This window comes from Sinohyriopsis cumingii, chromosome 17, assembly GCF_028554795.1.
Source record: "Sinohyriopsis cumingii isolate HCF-2022 chromosome 17, ASM2855479v2, whole genome shotgun sequence".
In the NCBI taxonomy this organism is placed as follows: Eukaryota; Metazoa; Mollusca; class Bivalvia; order Unionida; family Unionidae; genus Sinohyriopsis; species Sinohyriopsis cumingii.
In genome coordinates, this window is record NC_142977.1 from 19732199 (window position 1) to 19756917 (window position 24719).

The following is a 24719-nucleotide window of genomic DNA, read 5'->3' on the forward strand; positions in this document are numbered from 1 at the left end:
GATGTTTTTAAATACTGCAGATCTTGTCATACTTGTCAAATCAAAGGAATACACATTCAAAAGATACACGAGGCTCATATGTAATCTAATGCTGCATGTCACGAACCATTTAGCAGAATGATGATAGATTGTGTCGTTCCCTTACATAAGACCTAATCAGGTAACCAATAGTTGTTGACCATTATTTGTGAGTCAGCAAGGTTTTGAGCGGCAAGTCCTTCGAGGAATACTAAATCGAAAACAATAGTAAAGACATTGATACAAAATTTGCTCAGCTTGGAGTTCCCAAATCTATCCAATCTGATCAAGGGTCAAAAGTAATGTCTGGAATTTTCCAGCAAATTGTGATTGAAATTGTGAACCTGCAATTCAAGTCAAAAGGGAAATTATGGTTGGACAGAACTACAATGGAGGGAACGTTTGAGTCTGGTAATAGAGTTCTTTCTCTTTTGCTTATTCTTCATAGTTTTCTTCAGATTAGATATTATGTTCCTAATAAAGTTAGGAAGAAGATGAATGAGTTAAATTATAGTGATATTACTCCTGAGATCTAAATCAATTAAAGAAGTGCCAGTATATTGAGAGAGATATCAAGGTTAATCATGCAATTAATTTAGTATTACCGATCCCACTCAGTGAAGTTTTAAGTAAAGGAATATCATCGGACTGTTTTTGCAGTGACAAATCATCGGAATTAAAAAACTATGAATGATCGGACCAGAAACTTTCACATTTGCAACAGCAAGAAAAGAATGCACTTAAGCAGGTAATATTTGAATATGAGCACTTGTTCCTAGATAGTATTACAAGAACTAACACAAATTTCAGTGAAGTTGAAATTTTAAGTTTCAAACCTGTGAAACAACACCCGTACAGGATGAACCCTCTCAAACAAGAATACTCGAAAAAAGAAATTCAATATTTGCTGGATAATGATTTTTATAGAGCCCAGTTAAAGTGATTGGAGTTCAACATGTATATTTGTTCCGAAACCAGATAAAACTTTCCGTATGTGCACTCATTATAGAAACGTGTACAGTGTGACTAAAACAGATTCATTTCCAGCAGCAAGAATCGATGATTGCATTTATAAAATCGGACATAACAAGTACGTCACCAAATTCGACCTTCTGAAAGAAATTTGGCAAATTTCTCTAACGGAAAGAGCGAAGGAAATTTCGGCATTAGTGGTTATAGGTGGACTTTATTAAAATAAAGCTATGCCGTTTGGGATGAAGGCTTCGACAGGTACTTTTCAAAGTTTTATGATTACATCTGGTTTAGATAATTGTGATGATGTCATCATCTATAAAGACACCTGGAAAGAACATTTAGCGACAATTCGGAAGTTCTTTGACAGACTCACTGATGCTAGCTTGACATTTAATTTATCCAAAGGTGCGCTCTATCGTGCTTATGTGACATTTCTAGGTCATATGGTAGGACACGGACAAGTTAAACATATAGATGCTAAGGTCAAGGCTATCTCTGAATTCCCTGTGCCTGTCAGTAAAAAGAAAATGATGCAATTTTCGGGTATGGCTGGATGCTATCGGAAATTTTGTTATAATTTTTCCATAATTGCTGAATCTCGGACAAATGTATTGAAGAAGAAAAACAAGTTTCTTATGACTGAAACATGTCAAGAAGTTTTTGATAAGTTATAAACAAATTTACATTTACCGGCTTAAGGACAGACTAGTTAACAATACTTTATCTCTTGGTATCTAGACGTTGAAAGTAGTGTATTATAAACAAGATGCATTGAAACCTCAATATATTACTAGCTTTTCTACCTTAAATGTATTGTGATATATCGAGGTGTGATGCAAACGAGTGTCTACATTGAATGACGACTTCCATAATAGTTTTCTCCAATTTTCGTACATGCTTTGCTTTCTTGAACTCAACAATGCAATAACTCTCGACGCGTCTTCAAGATTTACTCACGCCTGACAGGACAACCTTGATGTAACCAAACACACAGGTTTAAATACAGGAATCTGTTTTATTCTTCACATAATAAGAAACAACCAGAGGGGGTGTACTTTACTGTCATAAATCATCAACCGAAGGGCTCATTCAATATATTGCTACCCTATGAATAGTAAAATGAGTATATTTCAAAATATCATTGCAAAAATGGCATGAATAAGTTTAATTTACAAATACTCAAATGTTACAAAATTTACGAAGGGGCTACGTACACACTGATGTAAGCACAGAAATATAATGCAGACGGATATAGAGACATAAACAGGGATAGATAGATAGATAGATAGATAGATAGACAGACAGATAGAGGGACAGACAGACAGACAGACAGATAGATAGATAGATAGATAGATAGATAGATAGATAGATAGATACGTTATAAAGATAGACACTGGTAGATGCTTGTTAACCACATTTATTTATTTTGTCCTGTCATTCAAATTAGGATCATCGTGAATGCCCCAATAATATAAAGTACTTCTCCAAACTTAGCGCTGTGCTGTCCTTGTAGGTACATATATATATTCTTTCCAAAGCAACAGTTGTCCCACATCCTATCACTGTCCCATAATGGAAATGGTGTTTGTATGCAGGAATACGTGATAACACTTTGTGAATTACGTCACAACTATTTGTCATTATGCATATGATTTCATAATTAACATAATATATGCCAAGTTCCAGAGCAACAAACAAAATGCTATAGTAGTTGCATTCATAAAATTGTATCGCGCACTGCATTCAGCTTTAAGGCAGTAAGGACAATAACATAAAGAGGTCAGATGCATTTGTCAAATTGTGTATCTTTAATGCTGACTATACATGCACCAACTTTTAGAATCTGAAATCAATGTGCGTTTAAATGATTCTTCCCTACAGTTAATGACAAAAATGGGCATATCTCCAGAAACATTTCGGTAGAAAGCTGATTTAACGAGAGGCATATCCACTGGTGATGACTTAACAATTTCCAACTTTATGAATATACGTAAAAAACTGGGGGACCAGTTACACTACTGATATTCTCATGCACTGCGTTAAGCTAAAGCGAACAACGGGACATAAATCTATCAAAAATGCGGAACCAAAGCACAATGAATTAAAACCCGCAGGACTAGTTGCGCTAAACCGATTCCTGTAGTGCTGCAAGTCAAACATTACAATAATTGTCACAAAATGTTTGGGGATCTACAATATATGCGGTACATCATGTTGCTCAGAGTATTAGCCAACGAGTAGTCACGCTAACAATGGAAGATGGAAGATCAAACGGATAAATGGGTTTGCAATACACATTCACGTTGGTATAAATACCTAGATAGATGCATGAAGATGAATTTTACTGTCATCTTTGGGAGAGAAAAAATTAAATCATCTCACATAGTCTTGTTTGGTACACAAATACCACATTCAATTTCGCTAGGATAACAGAAAATTTCTTCAACAGTTGAAAACGAATTCTTATCCAAATAGCTTGATCAAAGATTGAAGAGAATTGAAACTGGCCATAAATTCAGACAAGACAATATTCCCATCGCCTGAAAAATAAAGATATGTAGCTATTTATTTATTTATTTACTTATTTATTTATTTACAGACACTCAAATAAATCAGTATATAAAACAATATAGTGTTATTACAAACAAGTCAAATTATGTCACAGATATTTCCGACCTATGGTATACTTCCATTAGAACATTTTGAATTGAAATTAACGGAGATGTTATTTTAATATTAACAATAGCTATGCACCATACAAATGGCTATTTAAAACTTTTGATACATATTTGGTTTTCACGGAGAAGAATCAATCAGAAGATATATTTCGGCCATATCTGTAATAAAATAGTATGCGTTTGCAAGTAAGCATACGCAGAGAGAGAGAGAGAGAGAGAGAGAGAGAGAGAGATTATGTACTGAACTTACTGTTTGAATCAAAAAGACCGAAAAGAGACTGCAGTTCAGCTTTGTTCAAATAAGAATCAGTTGGTCTGACATCAATAAATCCGAATATCGTTGTTGCCATGGAGCTTGGTCCAAGTTTTAATTTTTCCAAGACGACACCGATCTCCTGTACCGATATGAGGCCATCCTCTAGAAATGCAGAAACATCACTGATATTTTTGCATCTATCAAATATACTGAAAAGCATATTCTACCGTTGTTTGTTCGTCCGTCATATATCGTCATCTTGTGTGTCGTTCGTCAACACTTTCATCATTTCGTCAGTACTGACCATTATAATTCAAGCATGTTTCGTAGTTAGCGTGCTGGTATATCTTTCGTTTTCATACAAATGCTGTCAGTCTCGCTCAACTGAATTTGACTAAATTTGTTAGAAAGCATCTGGACATTAATGTTTTTGTCTTCAAAATGTTTGTAAATGGCGCCAATTCCTAGTTAAATCAGGCTGCCAAGACCGAAGATGGAAAAACACCTTTACACAACTAGTTTTCAAAACCGATGAATATCAATTAATTTGATACAAAATATCAGAAAATCAAGGGCATATAAATTTGTAAATGATGGTGCTGATGGAGAGAGAGAGAGAGAGAGAGAGAGGGACAGAGACAGAGACATATGTATTGCATGATTGCAAATGAGTTATACAGGCTTTAATGCTGCAGGTCACAAGTATTCGTTGTTGTCCAGTACCGCCGAATGCAGCCCCAGTCTATTTCGGAGCATTATTTCCCCTCTCCTTTGATAGTGGTACCCGAGTTGCATTTCGGCGTTCGTGCTATTAATTTTAACATAATTGTTTATTCTTTAGAATTTGAGAATAATGATGTGGTTGTCTGCGTGTATTTAGGCGATAGTGACAATGAATAATGAGACATTACTTTTGATCTGGAGGTGAAATCTTTGAACCATTACACGGTGCTTCGCATCCAGTCCAGCCTCTCAAAAACATCCCTGATAAGATATACCATGAATATCACCTTGAGATCATCGTTGAAGGTATTTTAGATTAACACATTATTTATTATGATTGAACACAGTGGAAAGTTCAGTACTATGAAACAAATAAAGAGACCATACAGGAAAAATAATTGTGATCTGAACCATGTAAACCTTTGTCCGGAGGCATAGACAGACAGACAGAGAGAGAGAGAAACGGAGATAGAGGGATACGAACTGTTGCTGTCATACTGCAACAAAGCTTGCTCGAATTCAGGGTATGTGATCTTTTGGTCCTGAAGGATCAGACCATCCATGAAAGAAAACACGGCTTGGCCATTTTCTTGTGAAAGAGGACCCGCAGTGGTTGATTCCGTCGATGATGTTGTACCTTTTTGAGTCCACCCAAAACTATAAAACAACAAGAACGACAAAATGATATTACGAAGATCATAACTGAATTTTATGTAGCTACCATTGTTAAAAAGTTGGACAAATGTATTGTATTAAAATGGTATTGAAGTTGCGATTTTACGGAGTCATATATATATATATATATATATATATATATATATATATATATATATATATGTATATATATATATAGTTGTGATTTCGATTTTTAACGTAGATTTAACAATGTCTCAGTCATATCGCTACGATGTGTGCAGTGTGGCAGTTTATAGTGACGTCCAGCACTCATGTAGCATGATGTCCCACTGAATCACTTTATCATGACACCTGGCCGACTACTCCTAACACTAACCTCTTAATGCTGAACGCAATAAAAAAAAAAAAAAAAAAAAAAAAAAAAAAAACAGGCAGCTGTTACTACCATTTTTGTAAGTCTTTGGTATGGCTCGGCCGGGGATCGAAACAACGTCCTACCGCCTCCGAGGCGGACGCGGTATATATGGCTTCCTCCTTCGAATTCTTCCTTAGATTGTCGGGTATGATGTGTCCAGTTGAAAGAAATGTACATTATTTCACGCGTACGAAAGGAAATTTATTAAAACTATAAGAATAGCGTGCACATCACTGCCATGACGAGATAACCTTTTCGATCTTGATGACCCAAAAGCCTCTTAAACGCGGGAAAAGAGATCAGAAAACACATCCCGAGGTAAATCATTTTTCCACAAAGTTTCAGGCGACATTTTTATAAATATCTGAAATACATGCCAGCTGGGTCTAATTGTTAAATTCATAGATATATATTAAAAGGACTAATGCATTACACCATAGAATACAGGAATGATTAATGATTAGAAGATTTATTAACGTCTTTCAAAACGTAAACAAAGGACGATGCGCAAGAACTGAATCATAAAATAGGGTCTATGCTTAACACATTGGATGCACTTGTGACGTCATCGGCAACCATACTGACAGCATGATGACAGATTAGCTACTGAGTTGATATGGTGTCTGCCAATTATACATAAACTATTTGAATCTAAAGGGAAAATATTGCAATTCATACACATAAAGGACACAACACAGAATTCCCCTCTGTATATTTTTCCTTTTCTTCGATAATCCTAACGGAAGACACTGCCAGTTCTTTTACAATCCGTGTTTAATTAGGTAGAAGATAGTCTGCAAGTATCCTTAATGGGATTGAGTGTTCATTAGCTTTAGGGTTTGATTATACAAAGGAAGCGTGATAAATATGAATAAATATTTCGTAAACAATATTTTAAGCTACGTCCAAAACTATTTTGGCCGTCCACTGGGAAGATTTCACATTTAAAACTGTACTTTAAGGCAATCATGGATCAGCACATGCGTACATCGATATTTTATCTTCTCTTTTATGAGATCTTCAATAACCAGAAATTACTAAAATGACCCTAACTTAGATATTTGCTGAATCTATTGTTGCTATTCAAGACTATAACAATGAGGATATTATGTAAACACTAAGATTGTTTCGCATTGTTTAAAATACGCATATGTTAATAAAGATTTTATGACAATACGCTTTTTTTAAATAACCGACTCTGTCGTCAATACATATATATTACTATGGCTTTAGGGAGAATACGTGCATTTATAAAGGAGCCTGGAGTCAATACACATATCATAAGGACTTTTGGGATCGTAATTTTATTTATGAAGGACTATGGAGTCGATGAACATAGGATAAAAGGCCTTTTGAGAGCCGAATCGGGTACTGTCGCACTCATGTATATGTGATTGGATATCTATATGTGTTGGATCGCCCATTCAAAACCACCAAAAGGCAGGTGCTGCATCATTGCTAAACCATACAGATAATTGAAATTGAAATCTGTAAAGATTTGCTTAGGATGGGTGCCATGAGACACCCCAAAAGATACCATCTATCAAAACCATGTCTGTTCTCGGTTACATACAGTGACAAGGCACCCATTTGTACATAGCCGAACGCAAACTAAACGTTTCTCCCCTGCTCGTAATCTTTTTCTGAAAACTCCCTCTCGAGAAAATGATCAGTAAAAGGCTCTTATGGGTAGCAACTGTGTCCATCAAACTTGTCACCTCTCTCGCATAATCGTAAGGATGCACTCCTTTGTGAATGAGTAAACCGACTGTTTCATCACTTGCACCACCGTATGAATTGAGCATTAGCATCACCTGCCAGGTTATTACTTCGTTTAGGCAGGCTGAAATTCACAAACTGTGTCGAGTCGATGAATTACAGCTGGCAAACCCTCAATGTCGTATTTGTTTCCATATTAATTGTAATGACACGTATTCGTGGTTTTGATCGTGTTGCTAATTATTGCATTATTATATGGCTACACTGCCTACGAAGTTTATGAAACACTTCAATTTTGTTAATTACATTTGGTTTAATTTGAAGCCGCAAGTTGCAGGCGTTGTGTGCAGCTCTTGAGCTATCGCACCAGTAATGTGACAGTAAATACGTACATTGAAATTAGTGGATATAAAGTCGCCATAACGGATTCAGCAATAAGTGGTTTCAGAAAACGTATTACTATAATTACGAGTCATGATCATGTATGCAAATGAATAGAGCTGTGGGCTGATGTATGTTTCCATGCCCTCGAGCGTTTTACATAACACATCTAATGTTTTGGGCCTCTAGCGCCTTGGGCGCGATGTAATATTGGCGGCTAAGTTTTCCCATTTCATTTGAAAACAGTGTAACCAAGCCCGTATGGGACGTATTTCACAACTTGGGCTGTGTTTGTTTGGCTCTTATAATCTTCCACTGGACCGTTTGAACAGTTTACGTTGGCACAGATGATATATGGTAATTTCATGTTTTGATACACCGATGTAAAGGTTGGAAATTTTTTTTACCACGTTATGACATAAACGTACGCTGCAGTTTGTCATCAACTCCACCACAGTAAACAATCATGGTATTGAGGCTATTGTTCTGTGCTAAATAAATGCATGCAACATCAGCAGGGAAAATTATACACGTGTGGTTGCTTGGCGGTTAATCAACTTTGAAATGTTTTTTTTTCCATGCATGATGTGATTCGATCTCTGAACCATTCATATTGCGCAGAAACAGCATGTTGATGAGAGTCCTCTCAAGCGCATGTTTGTTTTGTACATGTATAGGTAATGTGAGTGGATCAAACACTTTGTTCAAAGCGAACACATATACAGTGATACCCGTGTTAAGTGCTTCAGACATTTTGAGCGTGGCCGACGTAACATGAATGGGGAATTCTGTGTCGCCAAAATTGAGTTCAACCAAATATTGCTGATATTTCTGTGTCTGATGTGCATTACCACTCTCGGTGTGTAATGTGGTTTAACCATCCATTAAAATATTGTTTATCATCGTTTTTTACATCTATCAATGAATGTGGATGAACAGTCTCTGGTGTTAGTATACATCTTGATGAGCGCATAAGTTCTAACGGAGAAATATGCACTTTAGCTATCACTCATCTTTAAAAAGTCCATCCAGATTCTGTTGGGTTTATCATAAATATCCTCGATATTATTGCAGTTTAATATTATAAGAGGATCACAATAAAGTTACAAGTTGTGTGGTCTTAAACCCTAGTCTGATGACTTTCGATTCAGCGGAATAATCAGACGCACGTAGAAAACAAGATTTACTTTTTAACTCCAGAGATGCATCTTTGTAATAACAATTCTTGTGGATAAACTCCAGAGGTATCTAGGCGCTGTAACGTTGAACAGTTTCCTGCATGCCTCATTGAAAAAAGTTTCAGCAAGTCTTTACCTGACACGTATTCAACTCGACTAATTGTCTAATAGTTTTTTTAAATCACCACGACTCTGGTGAAACTGAAAGTAGGGTACATGTACTTTATGTGGTTTGTGGCAACCTAAACAACGCTGCGCGTAATACGACGGCTGTCGTGTTAAAGAATGTTCTCAGCAGGGTCGGCAGTGATGTTGGCTGAAGTAGTAGTGTTGTTTCACAAAGCGTTCTCACAGTCTGACGCGGTTTAGCTCTCATACCAAATTACGTGAATATATCAGCGTTACTTTCGCATCTTTATATTTATATATCAGTCTCATGCGAAAATTGCTTCGATTGTGATACAGTTGTGGTTGCATTCGTTGATCCTGGGCAACCAGTTGAGATGTATCCAGGGTAAGTGGTTGCACAACCTGTTGTGGTTCTAATAAAGCAAGTACGTCTGCTTTTCGCATGTTCTTTTGGTATTCTTATACCACGCACATGTGCGAGTTGGCTTAGTAGAATCAGATTCGTCATGCTGCTATATCAAGTAATGTCTTTACCTTTATGAAAATTCCGTGAATAATTGTTTTCTCTATCGAAATTGTCAGGTCATAGCGTAACAGTGCTAACACTATTGTCGGGTATGTCTATAACAGCTTCGATAGAGAGTCTTCACCGGCTACTACGATAATATTCGCAAAGAGATATACGTTATCCGCAAAGCTGTTTAAGTTATTTGATTTCGATGCTAATTTAAGACATCAATAGGCATATATACCAACACGTAACACGAGCATATGTGATTTGCAAAATTAATAATGGCAAGTTTTGCCGCAATGTTCCCGTTTTCACGGCATACCCAATGTATTATGTCCAAATGCCATTGAACTTTATATACTTACAAAGTGTATTATTTTATGGAATTTATTTCAATGCCTTGATGTATATCGGACTCAGAAGTAAAGTAATGTGCAAACATGAAAAACAATTGTCTTCATTACTTATTCATCACAAAGTTGCTGAATTAATTAGTCTTAATTAACAGGATGAAAACGAATTAATTTGAATATGTTAAACTTGGATTCATCAGAGAAATGCAGTCGGAATATTAAATACTTTTGTTATAGTTTAATGGTTTGTCGCATATTCAGATTTTGCTAATCCAATAGATACTGCAAGAATGACAGCCAGCCTATCGTCGATTCTGTATAGGAAAATTTATAGCACAATAACAAAATAAAGTTCCTTTTCAGGATTTATCAAAAGGCAAGATTGAGATTGAAATGGATTTTAAAGAGTCTTGAATGACTTAATAAACAGCCCTAATTTATACTGACGTACACTGAGAGAGAGAGAGAGAGAGAGAGAGAGAGAGACTGAAGCCTCACCTCACGAAACACAAGCAAAGTAACGCTATAAGCATCGACGACATCCTCTGCGAAAGAAAAAAAGACGAAGGGAAAAGTTTAACAATAAGCGATAGCAACGTTATTGTTAGTCCAGACACGTATATTTAAAGATATTTGCTAACATGTACAGTGGGGGGATCAAACCGTTGCATGACCTTTTTAATATTTCACGCAGATAATGAATCTACAGATACAAATTTCTGACAAGGAAAATTACCTGATGGGGATTATACTGTATTGATGCATGAATATCTTTACATAACCTGTCATCTTTTACTTATATGAACGTTTAAGAATGTAAAACTTGTTAAATTCTCATTCTTATATCATATATAACATTCCTCTTTTAACGGGTTGGCAGCAAAGCACTGATGTCCAAGGTGCTCGAAATAAGCACATATGGGTAACGGAAAATATGAAGATAGATAAATCGGTAGATAAATATTTTTCATTATATTCCTGAAAAATCAAACTGTGTGCCTTATTGAAGAGGCATCAAATATGTGAATACATTGTATGTAATTAAAGATAACGTATGCTATTAGAAAGAAAAGACATCGATTGTTGAAACGTCATACAGCCGAAAATATTCCAATCAATATACTGAACTGACTAACTAATGAATATGTGTTCTGAAATGAAACGAATGCAACAAAATACATATTGAAAAACTTTTTACAGTCATACACACCGAATATTAGTCACCCAATAACCTATAATTACAACTATAACAATGAAATATCCGGATATAATTTGCGCGTACCTACATTTACATAAAATAACAGATGACGCTATGGCAAATCGATTTCTAGGTCAATATAAAATATCTTTCAGCATCCGCAACAATTCATAGTCATGTAAAGTTTTACAAAGACAACGGTTTGTCTGTTTTATCTGTTTGTCTTGTCTATGTTTTGTATTTGTCTTTGAAAAAGACTCATTAAGAGTCGAAAGCGCTTAGGCAAGCTCGATACTAGTTTTGCACTGTTCGTAGTCTGTTTATTACGTTTATATATATATATATATATATATATATATATATATATATATATATATATATAGAGAGAGAGAGAGAGAGAGAGAGAGAGAGAGAGAGATTATTGTTTTCCAAAGAAAGTGCGTTTGCAAATGTTGCTTACCTGGTGAGATGAACAGTCATTAATGTTAAAAGCCAATGATACTGGTCAGAGCACAGTTTATATAGGGTTTCTTTAACGAAAGATATATGATGAATTTTGATGTGTTTGTCGTATTAGTCCTGTTAGCAGCGCAGCAATTATGTTTGTGCAAGAAAGCTCCTGATCAAGTACATTAATTTCCTAATTGTCTTAAGGCAGGTAAGAGAATTTTGATTCCTTTTTAACGGAGATTCGAACCCGGGTCCCCGGATAAACTTACGCACCCACCCCTATTCCATCTCAACCATGAACACATGACATGCGCACTTATTCTTATTTAGAAGAATTATGTCAGTATTAACAAACATTCTCCTTTTAATCCAGTGATAAGACTTTCCGTTCTCTCTCTTTATCTATCTATCTATCTATCTATCTATCTATCTATATATATATATATATATATATATATATATATATATATATATATATATATATATATATATATATATATATATGAACAAATAAACACATTCATTAATTATTTTTAGCGAACCTAGTGATACCATTGTGCTTCCCACGTACATTGCAAATGCTGTCAGCCGATGTCTTTAGCAGGAGGGAATTTTGGTTTTCGAATTGACAAAGAAACAATTAGTTGTAGTTATTTTTGTGTATCTTGTAAATTTTGTCCTTAACATCAAAGCGTGATATTTGCACTTAATTTGCTGACGACCAACACCGTGTCAGTCTTTGTTTGTGTATTTGACTCGCGGCGGAATGGGTGCGTGTTTTGAAACCTACTAGTGGGTCTGCTAAGATTGCTTACCATGGCGTGTTCTTATGCAAGGCAGTATATTCATGTTAATTCTGCATTAGGTAATCTACATGAATTAAGCTGCCCCAAAAATGTCCAAACCAAACCAAACAAAGTGCACTACGATCTCATTACGTTCATTAAAATGGCTGCTTCCACGTATATCGCAAACTCTAAATACGTTTATCCTCCGAGTAGAGCATGGATATAAAAATCCCATCCAGATAAATTGATTACTCGTCATGTATATTAAATACATAGTGATCTATATAAACTGCGACATGTGGCTTACTACGCAGACTCCAAGAGCTAGCTATTACCATGGTTAATTTACAGATAATGTGTTGTTCAATTGTCAGATACCAGTTAAATATATACTAATTTTTTATTTTTTAAAAATAAGTTTTGGAACCCAAAGCGAGAATGAGACACACTGCATATATATTTGTTTTAGTTTGACGCTTTTGCTTGCTTTTTTCTCTGGTTGGTTACGGTTGGTCTGTTTCCTAAAGATTCTTTAGTCGCCGTGTATTCTTGTTCATCGACACTGGTAGGTACAATACAGTAGCTTTATAACCTTAGGGTTAAATGATTTCCGCCGCACATAATATGAAGTTTAAGATGTTTTTGTTTTGTATGACATTAATAGATATTGATGTACTCTTCAGACATTTTAGTGCCAATCTGCTTTGTTGTCGTCTGATATTAAGATGTCAGCAACATGATGTACACGCATTATAATCTGTCCGCGTTGGTATGTATGCTCATTATTACTCACTGCACAGGTCGCAACAAGTTGACCTATCTTGCTTCAAGACGGGATAACCTTTTCTTAAGACTGCATGATTTAATTTGTGGCCAGAATATGCAAGAAAAAAATGACCATCCATTACACACTGATGATACTAGGCATCCATCTGAACGACCATGTAAAGAACAAACATCGATATTTTGGAGGGTTATGTCGCTCTGACATCATGCAAGACATCACGTCTAGGTTTCAGTGTCATAATCACGTCTAGGTTTCAGTGTCATAACCATGCGTTTGTCATGATATTTTGTTTATTTTATTTGATTTTTTTTATTTACATGGTATGGTAATATCCAAGTAAGAGAGCCCGACGTCAAGGAACGCTGCATTTGATGACGTTGTACAATAAAGCTCAAGACTAATATGGAAAGAGGGAGACAGACATATAATGTTGAAAATAGTATTATTTCCGGAAAAATGATGAATTGGTTTAATTTAATTACAATAGATTTCTCAAAGAATTCCAAGTGTAAGATACGAAGTTTTCTTTAGGCCGATTCCATTTTTCAGGGAAGAACATATCTTGATCTGAATTTATCATTATTGTCAATTCTATGCATTTGGCATGATATGTACGTTTTTTGACTTTCTTCAAATCTAAACTTTTGTTCTCGCTACAAAATTTCAGCTGATTGACAATTCTTAAATCCCTTATTTTTTTAGTTGTTATGGTAACAGTAGTTTGCAATGGAGACAGTATAATGATAGAATCCCAAGTCTTCCTGTCCTAGCATGTGATACAATCTCTTAGGTATGTATACATATTATCGTAGTAATGTGATTTTGTTTGACAAATCTCATGGAGTTGTCAGTATTAGAAAATACGATCGTTACGAGGAGAGAGTCGTTGAGTCATCAAACGAATACGTTTCTGATGCCAGCAATAAGACGTGAACAAGCAAACAAGATCAAATTACTGTGGTAGTAATATTTTTGTATATCTATCAATATTCAACTTTTTTATTTTAACTTCATCTTAAATCATAACCGAATTATCAATTGATCAGCTGGCATGCGCATGAATATTGCTGTTTACAGTTTGTGAACGGAGTGTGTAAAACAACATTCACTCATTTTCACTACGATCTCCGTTAGTAACACGAATTCTTCGACGTGTGGAGGTAGCAGGCCAATACATGTGATTTACAGTTACTGTGCTGGTTGTTCAAGTTTGTATCACGGAAGATTTCACCCACCGATTTAATCTGAAGTCTCTCTCCGAATCTAGGCTAAAAATGGCGTGAGACGTTCTAATGGGGACTTCCATGGGCATGACAGCATCATCATTTTGATAGCTATTTACAACGGGATTAAGCAAATTGTTCCAATTTGATGGTATGTATTTGTTACAGAGAATGAAGCGAAACAACGACATAGATATTCGCGCATTTTAGTTGTAACCGGGAAGGACTGTCATATGGAATCAGAAACGAGTATCCTTTTACTACTTCTAATAAATGGCAGTGAATTCTGATACAATTGGCATGTTTATAATAAATGTGGACAACGGTAATCTCTAATCAGTTTCCATAAGATACAGAGTAGCACGAATACGTGTTCAAGTAGCAGTTACATTCGGATTGCTTATAAAACATACATTGTTTTCCAGAAAATATAAAGGTTTTGACCAGAAAATAAGACCAAGATTGAAATTCATTGGTATCAGCGGGGATCTACGGTGAGTGGGTAGACTCAGTGCCGAATTACCCAATTAAACACACTAAGAATGTGTTTAGGGCACCAGCCCAACAGGAGCACAAGAATAAAAGTCAAATTAATTGTTGACGATAAAACTGAAATGAATTGTTCATGACCATTTCAATCTGCATGTATTAGAACTTTGGTTTGGAATGATGGCAACACTGATATTTTACCACCTTTTTACTTTTAATTTGTTTTTCTTTTCTTATTTTGTTATGTTTCACATTTTTTAGGAGTGGGATGGGGGTGGGGGACACCATCATATTTTCAGTACCCAGGGCTCTTGAAGCCTTAGTCTGGCACTGGGGAGACTGGACGGTGTAGGCGCCTCCCCCGACATTTAAGTGATCACAAGCGAAAGGTTCACTTCTGCAAGTATCATTGAAAGGTGAACAACCAAAGTATGCTCTGAAAACACAAATTGCGCAGGAGATTCCGCGACTTCCCCCACTGGGTCCCAACCAGCGGGTCCTGCTCACATCCACCTTGCCTTCTTATCTAGGCTCAACCCGAACAATAATTATAGATCTGCCCGTGTGCAGGTAATATACTTGTTCAAAACCATGCATCAAAACATGTACTAGATTATGCGCGAACATATTCGCCACCGTTCGATTCAACAATCGTATTCGAAGAATATCCTGAGATATTTTTATATTCATCAAGTCATCATTGACTTTCCTGCGTTGTACCAAACTGAAGTTACGGACTCCGAAACGTAGCATTTTCGCGAATTTTGTCTTTCTGGACAAGTGCGTGCACATGTGAAAACCGGTGAAGAGAGCTACATGTACCATGTTTGCGACTGTACGATGCATCCCTTCTTGAATTAGATAACAGTGGTCGATGCAAAAGTAAGTTTTACTTACCATTAACTCGATTCAACTTTATGAATCCTGTTCCATATAAGAATCAGACATTGTCTTCTTCACTTCACATACATCTGATACATGCGTCTCTATTTTCAAAATAGGCAAACTATGCGGCACACACACCAACGCCGAAATATGATTGGCTCAAAATGTTGTACTTATTATCAAAGGAGCACAGACTTGTCCCAGCAGTAAAAACTAGCAAAAATGACACGTTTCGGAGCCCGTAACTTCATTTTGGTGCAACGCAGAACATTCAATAATGACTTGATGAATATAAAAATATCTCAGAAGTGAAACAAGTCATATAGTATGGTCGTGTGCCTTTAAAGACGGAAATAGCAGAGGGAAATCGAGGGTCATGGGTGGAACGAAGTATTTGAAGTTCCGTACCTTCTCTCTTATATATTATGATAGAGAGGGTCCTATGTCAGAACGGGCCATGGGCGTAATCTAAGGTAGTTTTGTCACTCTGCATGAGAATTTTTAATGTGTATCATTTTTTTCCCTTCAGATTATTGGTTTTTTTTCACTCAATATCAAGATCGCCTCGAGCACCTGTGAAACTAAGAAGGCAAATGTTTATCAAAACTGTATTTAACTTATATCTTGGAATACGCCATTGTAGTATGGGACTGATGCTCGTTGACTGATTCAGCACAATTGGAAGAACTACAGTTCGAAGCGGCTAGAATAGTTACAGGACCTCCATAAAGGAACGGCCTTAGCAAAGGCGGGGCTCGATTTTGGATAATTTTGGCAGGGCCCCCTGGATTTACGCCCCCACCCCACCCCCACCCCGAAGCACGGTATTTGGAAATAAACATTAAAATAAGTTTTATATGATATTAAACTTAACATTTTCTTCGATCGCTTGAAAATTACTTTCTCTTTATAGTAATTTTAAAAAAAAGAACATTACTAACGCGCGGGACCCTTTTGAGAGCGTTGCCAAACCAAATCGGTCCCATCGGCCAATGGCCGGCCTTGCTTCCAAAATACGCTAGTAGGCAATCTCTATATTTGAAACACGGTGGAAAAGTATACAATCTAGAACAAAATGACAAAAATGACGGACACTATACTAGAATAAAATGAGCAAAACGCCAGACTGCATAATTGAATAAATCCCTTCCCCTGTGTCCGAACAAGTCAATTATAACATTCGACGTCCAGACAGCATGGTAATTTGCAGTTTCAGGCTACATTCTACCAAATCATCTTTTATACCTTCAACAGTATTATTGTGGAACAATCTTGAACAGGATTCTCAGTGTAGTATGTCTTACAGTGCTTAGAAAAAGTGTTTATGTCCAAACATTGTATTGAGCGAAATGCCAAGTTTTGTTAATCGAACATTGGATATTATCCATACTAGATACACACAAAGTATGTTGGTTAAAATCTGACTTTTACGGTTCAACTTGCTGACACTCCTTTTTGTTCATGATGTGCGATCGAAACCACCATGAACGTTTAATGTTCTGTCCCAGGTACAGCAGACAACGAGGTGAGTTGATGAGGAATTTACGTTCAATATCACATGCGACTCTTTGCTTAGATTTACTGCTTTGGGTAAAGGGCAATGCAAATGAAAAGCATAGAAGTTTGCATCATGTATGCAAATATGTAACCGCTACTGGACAAATTCAATAACTAATCAAATCTTGATTACTTTCATTGTGCTCCCACCCACTCACCCACCTCTCTCTCTCTCTATCTCTCTCTCCAATAATTTTTAATTATTATGTTGTCACGTTTAATACATTGCAATATTTGTGTCATGTAGGAAGTGGGCTAATTTAAGTTGTTAGAACATTTGCTCAATCCCACTGTACCCCCATGGTGCAATAAAATGTTTAAAACAAAATGGAGCGAGCTTGCGAGGTTTGACGACAATATCCAGCAGTATCAACACATTTTTTATACAACCAAGTTTTCAAAAATCATTTCTAATTGATAACTTGGAATTGTGCAGTGTATTTTACATAGTGATATGAACAGTGTATTCCACAGACTGATATGTACAGTGTATTCCACATAGTCATATATACAGTGTATTCCACAGAGTAATATGTACAGTTTACTCCACATGGTGATATGTACAGTGTATTTCACATATAGATATGTACAGTGTATTCCAGATAGTGATTTGTACAGTGTATTCCACATAGTAATATGTACAGTGTATTCCACAGATTGATATGTACAGTGTATTCCACAGAGTAATATGTACAGTGTATTTCACTGAGTGATATGTACAGTGTATTCCACTGAGTAATATGTACAGTGCATTCCACAGGGTGATATGTACAATGTTTTCCACAGAATGATATGTACATTGTATTCCACAGAGTGCAGAGCTTAATGAGTGCGTTGTGGTCCTGGATCAAAGCAATAAGGACAAATGTATATTTCTACCAATGATGAAGTTTGCTTCATCTATGGTATATAGGATTGGTGCGTATTTTTAAATTAAATAAAAATTTAAATTATTAGCAACAACAACATGGAATAGATATCTAAAACTAGCCTTGGGAAGACCAGTTATGGTGTTGTTCATATTCTGGGTTGTCTCACTCTAATTGATTTTATCACCAAAAAGAGGACACGCAGACAACAACCAAACTGAATAGACACGTCAAACAGTCATTGGGATGTTCCATCTATGTGTCGATGACATTCTTGGTTGCCTCATTGGATTTGCTTTTCTCACCAAGAGAGGTCATGCTGTAGGAACTGGCATATGACATGCACCGTTCATGATATAAAACAAGTAGGGTACATTGTCTAAAAGTCAATGGTTAGGCTCCTGCATTTAATATAGACAAGCAGAAATGTGTTATATTTTAAGAAAACAGTATATGGCAGGTTCTCCACTCATTCTGGGCAACACGTTTATCACATGATATACTCGAGTCGGAACACCAACACCAACAGCCATTTTACACACATTTGGTTTCCTAACAGAGTAGTTTGATTTTGCTACCGTCGATGCGTGCTCAATCTGCAGCCCTTTAATTCAACTGTGCATGTTATCGATCCCACAGCCTTTCAATAATGATATTCATTCATATATGGATTAGATGTCTCGTTATGAACTGGAGTTAGAAACAAGGGATATTCCAGGTTTATCTTTTTCTTGGGGTGATGTTTACAGTGTTCTAAATAAAAGGGAAATGGTCTTCTTTCGTTTGGTCCACCATTTATCACAAATAGTCTAGGTTTAATTTCTCCAAAATAATCAAGCTGTTAACCATTCTATGGTTATAAAATCACTCATTTGATACTCTAGGTATTTTTCAACCGAAGTTATCACAAGCAGATATTTTAAAATATACAGGCGTCATTAATGCCTCCAAACCCACAGATCTTGCTGACGTAGTTAGTAAAGTGTGCATCGGGGGTTGCATGTTCCCAATTGTCCCGAAGTAAGTATTATTCTCGTCTTCAGGTGCAAGACGTCTGACGCATGACGTTTGTTTCCTAGGCCCTTTTCTTTAAGCCCCTTTTAGCCGTAAATGCCTGCATCAGGTTATATAATTGTCGGTCTCTAGCAGATCTTTCATAGTCTATTTCTTTGCAAGAATATTGCATAACCTACTGTGTCTTATGAAAAATTGTTGGTTCTGACTTAGAACTCTCGGTTCGTCGTATACAGATATTCATTTTCGTCAGCAGTTCGTGTAATGGCTTCGAGATAATCATTATTTCGATATGGGTTCTCTTTTAATTTGCCCCAAACCACTTTTAGATATTTTACATATCTCTTAACGTTGTCACATTTATTTTTTTGGTGTGTGTGTCTTTCAATTAAACTATTGACACTAATTTCATCCTCTGGAAAATACATGTTTTGGGTCTTATTTGTAATATTGTTGACAGAGTTGACTCGATTCACCTGCCCAACATGTAGCTTAATCAGGGGAATACCTTCTCTTTTCAAAGTCTAAATTAAGATGTTAAATTTAATAGCCAGTTTGTCAAATGATTTGCGAGCGGATGGACAAACAACTATTTCATCGTGTCAGTTACAAAAGGGTAACGTTTGTCTTCGAGTTACAGATTTTGTCTGCATTGTGATTTGTGACATTATTTGTCGTTTGTACTGCAATGAAATGTCACAACTTGTTGTTCTGTCGTTTACTGGCGTTGGTGATAATTTACCTTTGTTAATGTGACTGGTAAATGTTATAATAAGATTTTATCAGGCAACTTTCCATGCAATGTCACCGGTAAGTGTTACCTGTGTAAATAAATGTGGCCTTTGAGGGTGATATCGTCTGCAACGGCAATAGTAAACGTCACTTGTGACATTCATGGGCATTTGTCACACTTACAGGTGCGACAAGATGCGCACTGGCAGTATGTTGTACGTTAGAACCAAATGTCAATTTAATATACGACTGCCACTCAAGTTCCAGCCAGCATAATTCAAACATTGCTCAACCATTTTCATAAAATCCTTAGTACTCTCTAAAATAACCTAAGATCTATCCACCTGTCACAAGTGTGAAATTAAAATGATTTGATTTTATATAATTGTTTACAGTGCTGGGTATGGTGTGGTTGTATTTGCTATCGCGATTGGCCCAAACATCATCCTTGTGTATTTGCAGCGATGATGCGAACGTATAAATGTAGAATACGTGTATTTTATGTAGGCTGCATCTATGTTATACAACGAAATGTATCAATGTTTGATTTAAAATAAGCAATGCTAGCAGCATTTCCCTTTGATGAAAAATATATAGAACCAGTACTTATGTAGATTTTATATTCATACATACATACATACTATATTTCTACCACATACAATTACACATACTTGCGGTAACAACGGAGTTAATATTAACTACAGGAAACTGTGTCTTGACGGGGGAAATATATATATATATATATATATATATATATATATATATATATATATATATATATATATATATATTTCAGAGTTTCTATTTTCACTTATGTCGATTATATAAACAAAAGAAAAAAACACACATTTAGAATTTAAACATGAAGGTTGGATCAAATGAAGAAAGATCTGTATTGGAAACATTAAATGACTAACTTCTCAAACAACGAACCGACACTCTTTCATTTAAAGTATATAGAAACGAGTGGGGAAAATAGATTCAGCGAAATGACGAACCAACCAAAGGCAAATACAATGTTTTAAATAATATAAGCGATTAGTATGCTTTTTGTACCTTTGCTTCACACCACAGTATTCTTATTGTCATACATCTCTCTCTCTCTCTCTCTCTCTCTCTCACACATTGTCAGTCTTTGTCAGTCTTTGTTGGTCACGTTGTCTGTCAGTTTTGCCATCACATGTCCTGAGACATCGTCGCACGCTACAGGCCAAGATAGGCAACGCTTGTTTTTCACGTATTGTCAGATGAATGGAAAACTGACACGTTGACGGATTATTCAACACATGGACAGAGACATAGAGAGGGTTTGATGCCTTAAGACATTAATGAGATTTCAAATGACTAGTTTACATAAGGTTAACAACAAACGATGCATTCAACAGGTTACATCATGTGAGTGCCGCCTACCCAAGTAATTTACGGTCTCGACAGGTGTTTATAAATTTGTGTCAGTGAACTTTTATAACACTATAGAAAATCCCATGGAAATAGTACACATGCTTTATAATGACTTTTGTTTATTTGCATTACTTGGTGTAAGTTCGACGTTCCCATCCACCTCAATTTCCTATTGCTCTGCCACTCCAGAGCTTTCCACTTAATTTATGTGTCGCTCGTTGATCGATCGATCGAGAGAGATTGAAATATTTTAATGAAAGTGTGTACCATGTTTAATTCATTTGGAAAAAAGGGGTTTATTAATATTTATTATCGTTATTTTCTTTTTTCAATAAATATTAATACATCATATAATTTCATCAATGGTCTAAAGAATATATAAACAATAGTCTGCTGTTGAAATCATTATCACACCATGGGCGCATCACAACTTAACAAGCTAACAGTATTGGCAGATCAAGTTACTTCATACAAGCACTATAAAACTTATATTGATGTAACGCATATGGTATAAATAGATAGATAGCTAGATAAAGATAGATATATAGATAGTGTGCGCGTGTCTGTATTAAGTATCGCAGGTCATCATTGCCCTATGATGCTATATATTAAAATATATTTTTTTTTGTAAAGGCCAATATTTGAATATCCTCATTTAGCAGACGGATCAATCGAGCAAACATTAGTTAATGCTTTTTTTTTTAGATATTGCCGTACATTTAACTATAGAGGCCTATTGGAGTTCTTTCTTAAATGGAACAAGAAATATTTCTTACCTGGTTTGATCTGCAGCCGCAAATGTTTAAATCAAATATTACTGTTCTGAGCACATTTTATATAAGGTTCCCGGTAAGCAAAATCCCATGACGTATTTGATAAAATTGCTGTATTCAACCTGTTAGTGGCGCTACGAGTATGTAGTAACATTACTTGATCACGTAGGTATATTTATTATTCTATTTTAACCATGGGCAGGACCATAATTATACCCACATTGTCTCTAAAATAGTTCTTGATGGGCATAACCATTGTTGAAATGATTTTTCTTTTAAACATATCAAGCGATAGTTTTCAACGTTTTATCAGGACGAATTTTGGTTTCCCCAATTTCAAAAGGCAAAGATTTAGCTTTTCATATTTTGTACATTTCGTTTATAACATCAACGAGTAGTATTTGCATTTAACCTGTTGGAGAGAGCTATACCAGCTACACAAATGGGCACAGAGCTATACCAGCTACACAAATGGGCACATCACGTATTTCTTTGTTTTCGTTCTAAGCTTTTCTACTCTTTGTTTGATTTTTGTGTTTCCTGACTGGGGTAGTTACGTATCTGTTGGTTAGTTGATTTTTCGGTTGCAAACATTATTTTCATAAATATTGGTCGTTGCTCATCATTGGCTTTATATAACGGGCGTTAAATGGTTGTGGCGATACGAAATGTCGCTTTTAATACGACTTAGTAGAATACAATAGCAACAGAAAACCGCTCCGACTTTGATTGATGTACTGGTTGACGTTTCAGCAATGACAGAGGTTTTGTCATCTGATATTAAGCTGTCACACACTACGTGTACATGCACTGTTGGATTCCTTGAAGATATACAGGATGCCTACAATTATCCATTAAGTTTGTCGCACGGATATTTAGAATTTTCCTCCTCTTTTTATCCTACGACATTTATCGCTAATTTTGGATCACTATTTATATCAAAATTGATGATTTTCAGTTTATTTGAAATAAAATTTGTTTTAAAAATAATTCAAATATGATGTTTTAACCGTTTTCATCTCCTAATTCCTTATTTGTTTTGTTTTGTATGGGAGAGTGATGTGAAAGGAAGTGGGAGTCGGGTGGCAAATGCATTGGTAAGCGTTCTAATATATCATCATGGATCACGTGTTCCAGCTGAACTCTATTATGTGCCCGTAATAAAACTGACTGTATTGCGGGTTATTTACTCCCGATTGACAATTCTAGTATGAAATATAGCTGATCATTTATATCATGCGTTTTCATTTCTAAATCTGATTCTGCTAATTTGTTTATTTCTACGACACAAACGTAAATTGGAGCTTATTGTAACCGCTGTTTTATTTATATGCTTTTAAATGATCGTGATCGCTGCCATCATTCTTGTCACTCTATGCAGTTATCTTTATCCTTTTATGCGATCTAATCAGTCAAGATACACAGTTATATTTAGATTAAACAATGTTTAACTTTTTCGGTGTGAAGACTGTCCCTTCTTGGAATAAAATGATGTAGTAGTATATTTAATAGTAGACAAAAACAAAATACTCTTTGGAACTTGTTCATTTGATTTTAGAGATAAAAGGGTTTGTTGCGCAAAACTTTTGAATTTATATGCAATTTCAAAGTCATGCAGATGCTTTTTTTTTGCAATGAATTTATTACTTATCGTGTCCAAAATGAAGACTTTTGAAAATGTACTAAGACTGCAATACAAAGACAAACTACGCAAGTGTTTTGTCAAGAGTAGGCAGAAACAACGACTTGTATACGTAATAGGAATTGGTCGAAGCCGTCAGGCGGAATCGTACAGTCCTACGCCATATTGATCGAGTTATCTCCCCCGAATCGGAGAAAGGTCTTATGTGGTTTTGTATTTATTACCGATCCCCTTTTTAGTCACACATTCTTTTCCATTGTTGAAATGAATACGTTTAGAAACTGAATTAGGCGTTTGGCATTTTATGAAAGATAATGTACAACGTCTAAATACTCCACATGTAACGGTCGTAACCTGTGCTAGGCCTGAATATATACCGTTCAGTTGCATCATCAGATCGGCCTGTCTGCAATGCTGATATGGTGGTTTGGTCTTTAGCTTTCAATTTTTAGAAGATGTTGTATTGGACATATGAGTGGCTTTAAATTACAGTAATAGGCAAGTGGACATTTCCTTATGTCTCAAATAGAACATACGTTTGGGCCAATATGTTACCCTTTCTTGTACACCCTACATACTGAATATATACACTATACTTACCAGCAAATTTTAGGGCGAAATTTACAGAAAAACAGAAATTAAACTATTTAAGTTATACGGAAATCTCATTCATTTAAAATAAACTCTCAAGCTCTATATTTTATTTTCTCATTACAGGATATTATTGATGCATTAAATTTAAGCGTGATAATTTATGCATACATTTTAAATAATACGAAGATTCGGTCTCTTTCTAACATGCAGACAAGATTATCATAGCAATTTGGATGGTTTAAGAAGTTAGTTCAGTACATTGCTGTTCTGTTTTCTTTTCTGTATTGTCTTCTTGAGTACTTGCAAGAATTTAACATGTAAACAAGCATACATTTCCCTGTTTGT

At 35.7% G+C, this 24719-nt stretch overlaps 1 protein-coding gene across 2 annotated transcripts; it reads right to left on the reverse strand.

The window, feature by feature from the left end:
* Nucleotides 1-2392: 2392 nt before the first annotated feature.
* On the reverse strand, nucleotides 2393-22246 carry LOC149777872 (uncharacterized). 2 transcript variants are annotated; one of them, XM_089938974.1, is made up of 5 exons: nucleotides 22142-22246; nucleotides 10471-10517; nucleotides 5135-5307; nucleotides 3922-4089; nucleotides 2393-3533 (listed from the first exon to the last, which is right to left on the reverse strand). In XM_089938974.1, exons 2-5 carry the CDS (start codon nucleotides 10512-10514, stop codon nucleotides 3457-3459), a joined length of 462 nt encoding a protein of 153 aa, XP_089795100.1. In that variant the 5' UTR covers nucleotides 10515-10517; nucleotides 22142-22246; the 3' UTR covers nucleotides 2393-3456. The 2 variants fall into 2 exon arrangements, with proteins under 2 accessions (XP_089795100.1, XP_089795101.1); XM_089938975.1 differs by lacking the exon at nucleotides 22142-22246 and adding an exon at nucleotides 11631-11770.
* Nucleotides 22247-24719: the final 2473 nt, after the last annotated feature.

Excerpts from the sequence above, each read along its gene's own strand:
- LOC149777872 (XM_089938974.1), bottom strand. The coding sequence starts at position 10,514 with ATGTCGTCGATGCTTATAGCGTTACTTTGCTTGTGTTTCGTGAG. Across the intron at positions 5,308-10,470 it reads CTTTGCTTGTGTTTCGTGAG|TTTTGGGTGGACTCAAAAAG; the intron begins GTGAGGCTTCAG and ends GTTGTTTTATAG. Across the intron at positions 3,534-3,921 it reads CGGTCTTTTTGATTCAAACA|GCGATGGGAATATTGTCTTG; the intron begins GTAAGTTCAGTA and ends TTTATTTTTCAG.